A 13,435-nucleotide genomic window follows, 5' to 3' on the forward strand; every position below is an offset into this window, starting at 1 on the left:
AGGAGAGAGAGAGAGAGAGAGAAGAGAGAGAGAGAGAGAGAGAGAGAGAGAAGAGAGAGAGAGAGAGAGAGAGAGAGAGAGAGAGAGAGAGAGAGAGAGAGAGAGAAGAGAGATAAACATGTTTGTGTGGGAGAGAGATGGAGAGAGTGAGAGCATTGTACTCCTGGGTGGGTACAGGCATGTTTACATTAAGGCGTCTAAGCATTAACTCAATTGTTCTGAAGCAACATCAACATCATGTAAAGAAAAATGCCTTGTATATAATTGTTAATATTTTTGTCCTCTTATTGTAACCAGTGCTTGAGTCTCCCATATACTCCAATGAACCTCTGACAAGTTTTTTTTGGCAGGCACTCAAATACATGCCATTGTAGACATTTCATAACCACATTGAATGGCTAGTTGGCCATAAACGTGACAGCACTCTTGTAATACTGACTGTAATTGCAACAGTGTCCTAACTCGAAGGACAGCTGAACTTTGACCCTCTCTCCCTTCGCCTATAACACATCCAAACCCTACAACCTTATGTCAACAACTCATCTAGCTCATGTTTGATACTCTGTCTCGGTGTCTTTCTTGGTGAAAACGGATAAGTGTGAAAAGAGGTGTGATATACCGTCGTAAGACTAGGAGTTGGGACAGGTGGGTTGTGTAACAGAGTAACCTGGAGATAAAGTCGAGCTGAGGAAAGCAGCTGTGAGGTCATCGCTTCCACCTGGGATCTAACTGTTGGGCTTACGAGAACAACGGATTTACTTCACACACACAACATCTGATGTCATGGAGAAGACAGGAAACCGCGCTTTAACCCCCTACTCCCCTGCCTTTTCTCTTCACATAGTACCTGACTGTCATGGAGAAGACAGGAAACAGCCTTTAACCCACTCTCCTACCTAGTCTCTTCACATACTACCCTGACTGTCATGGAGAAGACAGGAAACAGCCTTTAACCCCTACTCCCTACCTAGTCTCTTCACATACTACCCTGACTGTCATGGAGAAGACAGGAAACAGCCTTTACCCCCTACTCTCTACCTAGTCTCTTCACTACTACCCTGACTGTCATGGAGAAGACAGGAAACAGCCTTTAACCCCTACTCCCTACCTAGTCTCTTCACATACTACCCTGCTGTCATGGAGAAGACAGGAAACAGCTTTAACCCCTACTCCCTACCTAGTCTCTTCACATACTACCTGACTGTCATGGAGAAGACAGGAAACAGCCTTTAACCCCTACTCCCTACCTAGTCTCTTCACATACTACCCTGACTGTCATGGAGAAGACAGGAAACAGCCTTTAACCCCTACTCCCTACCTAGTCTCTTCACAACATCCCTGACTGTCATGGAGAAGACAGGAAACAGCCTTTAACCTCTACCCCCTACCTAGTCTCTTCACATACTACCCTGACTGTCATGGAGAAGAGCAGGAAACAGCCTTTACACCCTACTCCCTACCTAGTCTCTTCACATACTACCCCTGACTGTCATGGAGAAGACAAGGAAACAGCCTTTAACCCCTACTCCCTACCTAGTCTCTTCACATACTACCCTGACTGTCATGGAGAAGACAGGATCCATGTGAGAGAACCTGGGATCTAACTGTTGGGCTTACGAGAACAATGGATTACTTCACACACTACACTGACTGTCATGGAGAAGACAGGAAACAGCCTTTAACCCCTACTCCCTACCTAGTCTCTTCACATACTACCCTGACTGTCATGGAGAAGACAGGAAACACTCCTTAACTCCCACTCCCTACCTAGTCTCTTGAGTATATCTGGGAGGACTGGCTAGTGGTCCTTTGTAGCTCAGTTGGTAGAGCATGGTGTTGTAACGCGAGGGTCGTGGGTTCGATTCCCCGGACCACCCAAACATGAAATGTATGCACACATGACTGACTGTAAGTTGCTTTGGATAAAATTGTCTGCTGGGGGGTAAAGGTTGGGCTAGGAGCTAGGGGTTGTCTCTATACAGGGTGCACTAGCCTAGGGGGTAAAGGTTGGTCAAGGAGCTAGGGGTTCTCTCTATACAGGGGCCCTATCTTACAATGTCCAGAGGGATTCCCCTTAACAACACAGTGTGAAGCTAGGCTAAGTGCTAAGTCCAGGTCAGGTCCATTGTCTTAGGGAGCAGTAGGTAATGGACCCTATCCCACAGCCACTCTCTAACACTCCAGGTCTGTGCGCTTCGTCACCTCAGGAGGTTTTCACCCTGTATTCTTCACCAACTGTAACACAAACACCCAGGCCTCCTGTACTTACACTACCAAGAGCCCCCCTTACAGAGGTGTGTGTGTGTAATAAAGCAAACAGTCACAAAGCAAGCAATGTTTCAACATGAAATAGCTACAGACCAATTATCAAGACCAGACTATTGAGACAGACCCACCAGCATGCACAAAGGTCTACGCTACGGTTGGATTGAAGTCAGATCCAAACCTCAAGGTGACCACAAATTACAGCCGCCCCTCTTATCCCTAACAGCACCCCCTACTCCCATTCACCCCTCATTCACCCCTCATTCACCCCCTCAACCCAGCCTCGTTCTACTCTCTAGCCCCATTAGAACAGCCATTCATCCTCAGTACTCTTTCGAAGTGGATGTCTCACTTCGACACGTGTGTGTGTGAATCCAACACTGAGTGATGCAGCCAGATGACTTCTAGTTCTAGGTGAGTTACAGGCTGACTACACCACTCACGTCGCGAGCGTGGCAAAATAAATGAAGACATACATGTTATTCAATTATTGCCCCCACACTGCTCGCGCCAACGAGCATCTGCGTTGCCAAGGGCTAAAATAGAAGTCAGTTCTATTTCTGACGCAGATCGGCTTGCAAAGTCCTGCCTCACACCATCTCCTCATTGGTTTATAGAAGCAGGTACCCACGTGCCATCTCCTCATTGGTTGTACCCACGTGGGTGACTGAAAGACGAACGAGGTCAGTGGGGTAATGTACCTAATTTATGAAAGTTGCCAATCGCAATATAAAGTCAAGAGAGAGAAAAAGCCTGGAAGGAGGAGAGATGACTAAAAACGAGTTGGTTGACCGTTTTATATGTGGATTCATTGGCAGAGTAGAGGACCTTGTGCATATCAGGTAAAATAACAACTCAATGTTTATATCCCAGGACGAACTGACTCTATTTTAGCCCTTGGCAACACAGACGCTCGTTATGCGCGCGAGCAGTGTGGGTTAATAATTGAAATGTATTTTGCGTGTTGAAGAAGAAACACACTGAACCTCCACAGGATGTGTTTCTACTATACAATCACACATGGTCAGGGTTCCAGTGCAGTTATTGGTCAAAATATTCATCGCTGTATCGTAACCATAGTCACCATAGGATAAATACCTCCCGCTTGGATAAAAAAATGTATACAGTATATGGTTGAACATGTAGTCTTTGAATTCTGATGAAATGTGTCTTAATTACTTTTAATTTGATAACGACTCAAGGGGGTTAACATAACTGTGATTACATACACACCGAACACACACACACACACACAACACACACACACACACACCACACACACACACACACACACACACACACACACACACAACACACACAACACACACACACACACACACACACACACACAACACACACACACACACACACTCAGACAATCACCCCAGTTCCTATGGGAGGTGTTACATGTTTTCATTAGATTTTCTAAATGTATGGCATATGAGGTCATTATTTCAGTGAATTTCATAAACCAGAATGATACTACTGATATCAGAGGTAGGTACTGGAAGTGAAACTATCCAGACAGGACATTTGTTTGTTCAGGTCATAAAGACGTAGACTGTAAATAACCTTTATGAGCCAATGGGAGTACATAACAAGATCATTACTTAACACACAACACACACACCACACACACACACACACACCACACACACCACACACACACACACAACACAACCACACACACACACACACACCACACACACACACCACACACACACACACACACACCACACACACACACACAGAGAGAGAGAAAGGAGAAGGAGATGTAAGAATGAGAACTTGTGTTTTCAGTGCATCATTACAGCTGCAGGCTTATTTGAGACACTAAAGATCAACTAGTAGCAGTGTTAATCCCACCAACTAAGTGTCATATATAACGATCAAATAGCCACGTTTAAGATTATCCCTGTCTCCTTATCTCTTACTGCTACTGAGGAACAAACACACACACACACACCTGAGGACACACACACACAGACACACACTAGGAACACACACTGAGGCACACACACAGACGAAGGCACACACCACACACACACACACCACACACGAGGAACACACACAACACACACACACACACTGAGAACACGCACTGAGGCACACACCACAACACACACACCTGAGCACACACACACACACACACACACACACACTGAGGAAACACACACACACTCTGAGAACACACACACACAGACACACACTGAGGAACACACAAACACACACACACACTGAGGAACACGCACTGAGGCACACACACCACACACTCTGAGGCACACACACACCACACACACACACACACACACACACACACACACACACACACACACACACACACACACCACACACACACACACACACTCTGAGGAACACACACACACACAGACACACACTGAGGAACACACACTGAGGCACACACACAGACGAAGGCAAACACACACACACACACACACACTGAGAACACACACAAACACACACACGCACTGAGGCACACACACACACACACACTCTGAGGCACACACACACACACAGACACACACACACCACACACACACTCTGAGGCACACACACACACACACACACACACACACACACACACACACACACACACACACACCACACACACACACACACACACACACACACACACACACACACACACTGAAGCCCCCACAGGTTTTGACACGTGACACCTGCCTCCACCCCCTTTCTTCTGCTAATTTGAAAGTGCTCTTCTCTAATCTCCTCTGCATCCTTTCATTGTGAGGAATTCTCACTGCTCTCTCGCTCCATCTCATCCATGATAGCCCCCCCCCCCCCCCAGCTGGAGATAAATATCATTCCCTGTAATAAAATGCCATGTATCCCGAGCCTTTTTCCCATTTTCCCATTAAAAGTTCGATTAAATGACCTCCTGTTGATGTGCCCCTTGTTTCAGTGATGTCTATATTCACTACACACTGTACGGTAGTGAAAGTTCAGTAACTTACATCATCACCAAATTTGTGGAAAGTCWAATATTATGACTTGTATACCCTCTGCTTCATCCCACATTCCCCAATATAATGTTAAAATGTTTTTGAATATCAATAATTTACAATGCATAATAGTAATGCGTAAAGTAATATAAATAGCGGGCGTTAAATAGAAAACATGTATCCAAATACATACCGATTCATCCCCTTGATCCTGATCATAATCATTATAATCATGACTGAATTCATGACTCGCTTCACTGGCTAGATTTGCGTAGAGAATCGCTGAATTGGCAAGGAGAACAGATATTCCAAATAAGTGCATTTTAGAAGRCTTTATCCGGAGCAAAAAAACGTACTCCTTATTTGTTGACCTCTTTTGGTCAAGTTCTTTTTCCTCCAAAGAAAATTAATAGCGCATCAGATATCCGAATTTTCGTGAGACCACTGTCATAAAAATGATGGTGCGATGATGACAGGCAAAAATAAGGCCGTTATTTTCTCCGTGAAACGAAAGCTGCTGGAGGCAACTCTTTTCACGTGTGAGCTTTCTGCGTCAAACTTCTGTCGGCCGCGGCATCCACCCAGCGAGCAGATGAGAGTTTGGGGAGCATGAACGTCCTCGGAGCAGAGAATGGCATGTTCAATMCAATTTCACGGTGTCACTAGATTTTCCTCCTCCCCCTGCATGCGTTTTTTCTTTCCAGCAGCTCAGTCTGTTTCTCCACYGAATAGCTGCAATTTACTACTAGAAATATGAGTTGGGACACGCGCACCTTCTCTTGGAGACGTTGGAGACGAATCCCTTATGGACTCAACATGCGGAGTGAAATGTCCCTGCTGTATTTCAATGGTTGTACACTGACTACTACATGTTTATATAGCAGAACTATGCCTAATATCGCCACGAGTCAACACTTTTACCAATTATCAAACCCMAAGGATAAGATTAATTTCCCTGTATTGCCATCATTACAAACTTTTGCAAGGTGCATTCTGTGGCCGCTACTAATGACTTACAGATTTGATTTAACCCATAACAATCCATATCATCATGCAAGTGGGGATTTATAATCTCAAGCCTGACACATTAAGTATATAATAGATTACTTTACTACAATATTCTCATATGGTTTGATTTACGAGTTATTTAATGTAATCCACGCCACGGGGCACTGCCATATGTCTTAGGCTTTATACTTCATTTAACCAGATTTGTGTGGGTTCGGTGTGGGAATTTAGAACGAAATCATTTACAGAAACGCTGCCCAACAWGAGTATAGCATCATCAGAGTGAGAACCTGGGTGTGTAATATTTACTGTTCACTTTTTATTGTTTATTTCACTTTTGTTTATCAATTTCACTTGCCTTGGCAATGTAACATATGTTTACCATGCCAGTAAAGCCACTTGAATTGAAATTAGAGAGAGAGAGAGAGAGAGAGAGAGAGAGAGAGAGAGAGAGAGAGAGAGAGAGAGAGAGAGAGAGAGAGAGAGAGAGAGAGAGAGATCAGGGCAGTCTCTCTACATGCTAAACCTCAAATTGATTGAGGGCTCTTATAATAGTTTGGAATGTAAGCCACACTGAAGGATTTCCAACCCCCTTTACAGTCTTGTAAGTGGCCCCTCTTCACTTAGCTAGAGAACCACAAATAGTTTTAATGGATTTGTTAAACACACACTGTTATACTGTATTGTATTATGCAAGCCGCTTAGTTAGAATTTGTTCCAGCTACATCAATTTAGGATGATATATTATAAGGTTTATGGGATGTCAACGGTGGCGTCTTTTTATGTGCGCCGTGTTTTCATGTTCACTGTGTTTTACGTTGCTGTTTTGGTGCGTGATCACCAAGGATAAGGATTTGCTAAACATCTGATTTGTTGTGGCTAACGTTAGCTAGGTGGCTAATGCTAACGTTAGCTATGCTAGGAGTTAGGGTTAGGGGTTAAGGTTAAGGTTAGAGCTAGCTAACATGTTAAGTAGTTGCAAAGTAGCTAATTAGCTAAAAGGCTTAAGTTTAGGGTTAGGTTAGGGTTAAGTTAAAGGGTTAAGGTTAGGGTCGGGGGAAGGGTTAGCTAACATGCTATGTAGTTGCAAAGTAGCTACAAAGTAGTAAATATTTGCAAAGTTGCTAATAAGCTCAAATGCTAAAGTTGTCCGTGATGATATTCGAACATGCAACCCTTGGGTTGCTAGACCTTGGGTGAGTTGGGTGACGTTCATTCTGAAGTAGAAATTGAGTCATTATTGTATAATAGACATCAGACATTGAATCAGTTGGCAATGACCTACTGACACCTCAGCGTGCTTTAGCTGCTGGTCGATATGCCACATGCCCCACACTAGGATGAGGAGTATATATATATGCCATATCCACCAACAGCTGAACCATGCTGAGGTGGATGAAGGGATTTTCTCCACAAGCCCTGTAGGCTGAACCGTTGCGCCTTGAGTCCTAAACCCTCAGGCCTGCTATGAATGGCCCATGACTGCAGAGGTCGCTGGTATTGCTGGGAGTGACTCAGGTCACGGGTAACCTGACTTGTATTACTACCACAAGCTGAACGATTGTACATAAAAGATTTTGCCATGAGCTGGAGTGGAATCAAWACTGACTCGGCCACTAATTGTTACTCTGATATAGGATCTTGCCTCGTTTTCGTGTGTGTCAATAACTTGTAGCACGTAATGTAAAGTAAACCCGCGTCTATTTGCAAATGATATTTCACATGTTGATTTCCCCTTTGGGATAGCTGTCAATATGGAGTCTATTCGCAAACATATCCAATGCCAGACTATTTCACAATCAYTTTTGTTGAATGGTAGCACTGCTGCTGTGTATGTTATTACACGTCACCAGGCAACCACGCAGCTATACTGTTCTTATACCTGATCAGTAAGTGCTATAAATATGGTGTCCATATTAGGACAGCCTCAGAGTTAGAAGAAGTTGGTGTCAGATACATGCGTATGTTCCTACCGATTCACGGTTGTCTGTATGACTCTCAAAGTCAAAGTATTTGCGCTATTTGTCCCTCTGTAACCTTCCTGCATACTAAAGGACCAGAAGTCGCTTGGTACCAGAAGTCTGGTTTGAGCTGTCACTCAAAGGAAGTCATTAGCACTTATCGTGTTTTTGTGACTTCCTTATTGTTTGACGTATCCCTTATGGAAAATTGCAACATGGTAACATTCTTGGACTTTGATAAACTGGAGGCGTCTTTATTACATTTTTTTGGTATCTCCATTCTGTTTTGGGCCTGTGTGTTAATTTTCTTTGAAATAGCCTATCCCATCCACCACGTCAACCATGGCAGTGGCCATCGTAGCGCCCATCGCTGTCGCAGAGTTCTGTGGTTAAATGTCTAGAAGGCTGGAAGGAATGGAGAGCTGGGAAATTCTCACCGACCTATAATGGCGGACCTCTAAGCTCAGTGTCATTTAAAGAGGTGGCACCGGATCAACTTCCTGTCAGAATATCTGAACAGCAACACAAAAAGATGTCAACATGGATTAAACTGAGCAGCAACCGCAATTTAAAGCCGAAAGCGGTTTAAAGTATTTAAAGTCAAATCTGTCCTCTCCAGCAATGTTCTCGCTCCGTCTGGCTTTGTCGTCTAGTTTTGCAATAATTGCCTGCTTCTGACAATGTAGGCTGCTACTCTTTCCACTCATTACTCAGACAACCTGCTGTGAACKCCTCTTTTAGTGTGTTGTTGTGTTGTTTGAGCGTCATATTTACCACTTCGACAAGTCAATGCATGTAGATGTGGAACTCTCAGTGTGTAGATGTGTCCGCCATTACCAATTTAAAACCCTTTGTTGACATTGTTAATTGTCCATCTTGATTTTCTCACACGTGGTAAAAGTTCCCCTCTTAGCCAAACAACACAATGGACACATCTCTCATCCATGAAGACTTGTCTTCCTTTTCTTCACCCTCTCCTCTGATTGGTCTATACTGACAGGGAGCGTCGCAGTCGCACCTTTTCGACACACGAAACCACCGTGAGGGATGGCACTTTGACCTTTCACGTGTCGTTAAACATAAGCACTCCATAAGACCCCCCCCCCCCTCCATATAGGAAGCCGCGGCGGCCACGCAGGAATTTATATGAGGAAGCTACTTCTCTACTAGCAGCATCCCATGGCCGAGTGAAGCCTGACGTCTGTTCAGCCCGCTGGTCTGCTCATGTGTGTACAGCTAGTTCCCACAGTGGGAATGACTGCTGGGCGGAACTGGGGAACAATGGAAGGGGACCATATGACTGTAGCCTCTGCTTTGGGAACTGGTGGCCCCAAAAAGTGGAATTTGCAGTGTGTGTGTGTGTCCACACGGCCCTCCCATCCGCTCCCCCTTTGGCTAAGAAAACCTCCCCAGGTTCAGCCGTGTCTGGGCGGCGATCGATTTGGATGACGAGATGGGAGAAGAGGGGCGGTGGGGTGGTAGAAAAAAGGGCTAATCTTGTTCAGTCCCACAATCCTCTGCTTCCTTTCCGTCCTTCATTTTCTTAACTTTTTCACAGGAGAGAGGCCCTCTTAAAGCTGTGACTTAATTATTTCAATATGGGGAAATGAAATGCTCTAAGAGAGTTTAAAACTCTCTAGAAGTAATCATATTCAGTTTCAAGTTCCAATACTAATCGTCTACGCCATACTGTACAATGCACCCATACATATGGGTAAGGCAGCATACTCTATATGAGGGAGGAAAGTGAGCTGGGATTACAAATGATTACATTGTCTTTTAGCCTTCGTTGGCTAGCTCAGAACTACCAGCTTAATCAGTTTGAGACTACTAGGGGCCAATAGGGGCCACAGCGCATGGTAATCTATGGAGGGAAAACATGTAGGGTGCAAGATAAGAGTTCTTTGTTGGGAATGTTGACGCCGAACACAATTAATTACCCTGAAAGAAGAAGGGAAACGTGGAAATACCCTGTGTGTGCGGGCTGGCTGGGTTTCTGTGTTGGAGGGAAATGTTMCATGTTCTTTCCAATGAGTTTCTAAGACTGAAATACCTCCCTTTGCAAGAGGAACATGGGTAATATTTCCTGAGAAGAAGTTGGATATGTGTTGAGCGATTCTCGTCTACTTTTTAACTCATTACAGCAAGTTTCTTTCAGTGCATAATCCATTTTAGACTGAAACCTTGCAAAATATTCAATGTTGAAATTGTGTAATCTTGGGGTTTCAGCTTAATCTACCTAGAGCTCTGACTGATTGTGTTATGATCTCATAAACATGCCTTGTGTGAGACTCAGCTATTACACTTGTTAAAGAGCTCTGGTGCCTCTGGTGTTTCCAATGTTGTATCCCAAATGGCACTGTATTCCCTAAATAGTGCACTACTTTTGACTAGGGCTGCACGCCCTGACCTTAGAGAGCCTTTTTATGTCTCTATTTGGTTTGGTCAGGGTGTGATTGGGGTGGACATTCTATGTTTTGTTTTTCTATGATTTTGTATTTCTATATTTTGGCCGGGTATGGTTCTCAATCAGGGACAGCTGTCTATCGTTGTCTCTGATTGGGAACCATACTTAGGTACTTAGCCCTTTATCCTCCTTTCTTTGTGGGAAGTTAACTTTGTTTGTGGCACATAGCCCTTAAGCTTCACGGTTGTTTTGTATTGTTTATTGTTTTTGTCGGCATCATCACCTTAAGGAATATGTACGCTCACCACGCTGCGCTTTGGTCTTCTTCCAGCCACGGCCGTGACAAGGGCCCATAGGGCTTTGGTGAAAAATAGTGCACAATGTAGGGAATATTGTGCCATTTGGAACATAGCCCCAGTAACTCCATGACTCTGTGATGTACACACACAGATAACAGAGCAAATCCCCCGAAATTCTCCCCTGAAACCAACCTTAAACAACATTCTGTCAATGAAATGTCAGCCAAGTCAAAATATACCCTACCGTTCAAAAGTTTGGGGTCACTTAGACATTTCCTTGTTTTTGAAAGAACTTTTTTTGTCCATTAAAATAACATCAAATTCATCAGAAATACGTTGTAGACATTGTTAATGTTGTAAATGACTATTGTAGCTGGAAATGGCAGATTTTTAATGGAATATCTACATAGGCATACAGAGGCCCATTATCAGCAACCATCACTCCTGTGTTCCAATGGCACGTTGTGTTAGCTAATCCAAGTGTATAGTTCATAGTTCGCTATATAGGGAATAGGCTACCATTTGGGATGATATACTCCAAATCTCACAGTCCAGCACCATCCATTCACAGCCAGGGCTCCCTCTCCCCTTCCTCTTTCCCCTACCTTCCTCGCCCCTTCCTCTTTCCTCTACCCTCCTCTCCTCTCCCCTTCCTCTCCCCTTCCCTCTACCCTCCTCTCCTCTCACCTTCCTCTTCCCCCTAACTTCCTCTCCTTTCTCTACCCCTCTCCTTCTCCTCTCCTCTTCCCTCTCTCCCCTTCCTCCTTTCCGCTAACCTCCTCTCCTCTCCCATTCGTTTCCCTACGTCCTCGGCAGATCCCCTTCTCTTTCTCTACCTCCTCTCCTCATCTCCTCTCCTTCTTCCCCTTCCTCATATCTTCTCTCTCCCACTTCTTTTCCTCTCTCTCTCCTCGTCAATTCCTCTTCCCTCTACCTCCTCTCCTTCGCTTCTCTTCCGCTCTACCCTCCTCTCCCTTCCTTTTCTCTACCCTCTCTCTCTCACCTTCTCTTACCTCTTCCCTTCTCTCACCTGTTCCTCTTCCTCTACTCTCTCTCTCTCACCTCCTCTTCCTCTACCTCTCTACTTCTCACCTTCTCTTCCTCTACGCTCGCTCTGACTCTCTCCTTCCTCTTCCTCTACCCTCCGTCTCCTCTCACCTTCTCTTCCCTCTACCCTCCTCTCCTCTCACCTTCCTCTTCCTCTACCTCTCTTCACCTTCCTCTTTCCCTCATCCTCTCCTATCCCTCCCATGCTCTCTCCCCTTCTCTATCCTACCTCTCATCCCTTCCTCTTCCTCTCCCTCACTCTCACCTTCCCGTCCGTCATCCTCTTCTCCCTTCTTCCTTCCTCCTCTGTCCTCTACTCTTCCTCTTTCCACCCTCCTCTCCCTTCTCTTACCCTACCGTCACTCCTCTCCACCTTCCTCTTTCCCCTACCTCAGCTCGTCCCCTTTCTCTTCCTCTACCGTACCCCCTCTCCCTCCCTCTTCCCCTCCTCTTCCCTTCACCTCTCCCCTACCCTACCTCACCTGCTCCCTTTCTCTTCCCCTTACCATCTCATTGCCTCTTCCCTCTCGTCTCTACCTCCTCTTTCCCTCTGCCGCACCTTCCCTCTTCTCTCCTCTCTTCTTCTCCCTCTACCTCACTCTCTCCATTCTCTTTCCCTACCTCCTTCTCTCCCCTTGCCTCCCTTCCCGCTCCCTCCCGTCGTCTCTTCTTTCCACTGCCCTCCTCGTCCTTCCTCTTCCCTCTACCCTCCTCTCCTCTCTTACCTTCCTCTCCCTCCCGTCTACCCTCCTCTCCCTCCTCTTTCCTCTACCCTCCTCTCACCTTCCTCTTCTCCTCCTCCTCTCCCCTTTCTCTTTCCTCTTCCTCCTCCCTCTCCCCTTCCTCTTTCCTCTACTCTCCTCTCCTCTCCCTTCCTTTCTCTCCTCCTCTCCCCTTCCTCCCCCATCCTCTTCTCCCTTCTTCTTCCCTCCCCCCCTCTCCTTCCTTTCCCCTCCCTCTCTCCCTTCTTTTCCCCTTACCCTCCTTCTTCTCACTTCCCTCTTTCCTCTCCCTTCCTCTCCCTTCCTCCCTCATTTCCGCTTAACCTCCTTCATCCCTCCTTCCCCTCTCCTCCCCTCCTTCTCTCTTCCCTGTACCCTCCTCTCAACCTTCTCTTCCCTCTACCTCCTCTCACGCTTCCGCTTTTCCTGCCCTCACTCCTCTTCTTCCTATACCTCTCCCCTCCCTCTCTTATCCTCCATCTTCTGCTCGCCTTCCTCTTCCCACTACCCTTCTCGTCCCCTCGTCTTTCCTCCTTCCCCTCTCTCTACCCCTCTACTCTTCCCTCTCCTCCTCTCCCGTTACCTCTTCCCTCTCCACCTTCCCTCTGCCCCTACCCTCCCTCTCTTTCCCCTCCCTCCTCTCCCCTTCCTCTTCTTCCCGCTATCCTCTTTCCTCTTCCCTATCACCTCTCTCTACCTTCCTCTCTCCCCTCTCCTTCCCTTCCTTCCTCTTTCCCCTACC

The 13,435-nt window shown here is 45.8% G+C and overlaps 1 protein-coding gene across 1 annotated transcript in view; it reads right to left on the reverse strand.

Moving 5' to 3' along the window:
- Nucleotides 1-5,987, reverse strand: part of vegfc (vascular endothelial growth factor c) — a 72,546-nt gene extending 66,559 nt beyond the window's left edge. The window contains 1 exon segment of the mRNA XM_023979771.2: nucleotides 5,443-5,987. Within this exon segment, the coding sequence (XP_023835539.1) occupies nucleotides 5,443-5,571 (129 nt within the window). The 5' untranslated portion in view covers nucleotides 5,572-5,987.
- Nucleotides 5,988-13,435: the final 7,448 nt, after the last annotated feature.

Source organism: Salvelinus sp. IW2-2015, linkage group LG34 (genome assembly GCF_002910315.2).
Source record: "Salvelinus sp. IW2-2015 linkage group LG34, ASM291031v2, whole genome shotgun sequence".
NCBI lineage: Eukaryota > Metazoa > Chordata > Actinopteri > Salmoniformes > Salmonidae > Salvelinus > Salvelinus sp. IW2-2015.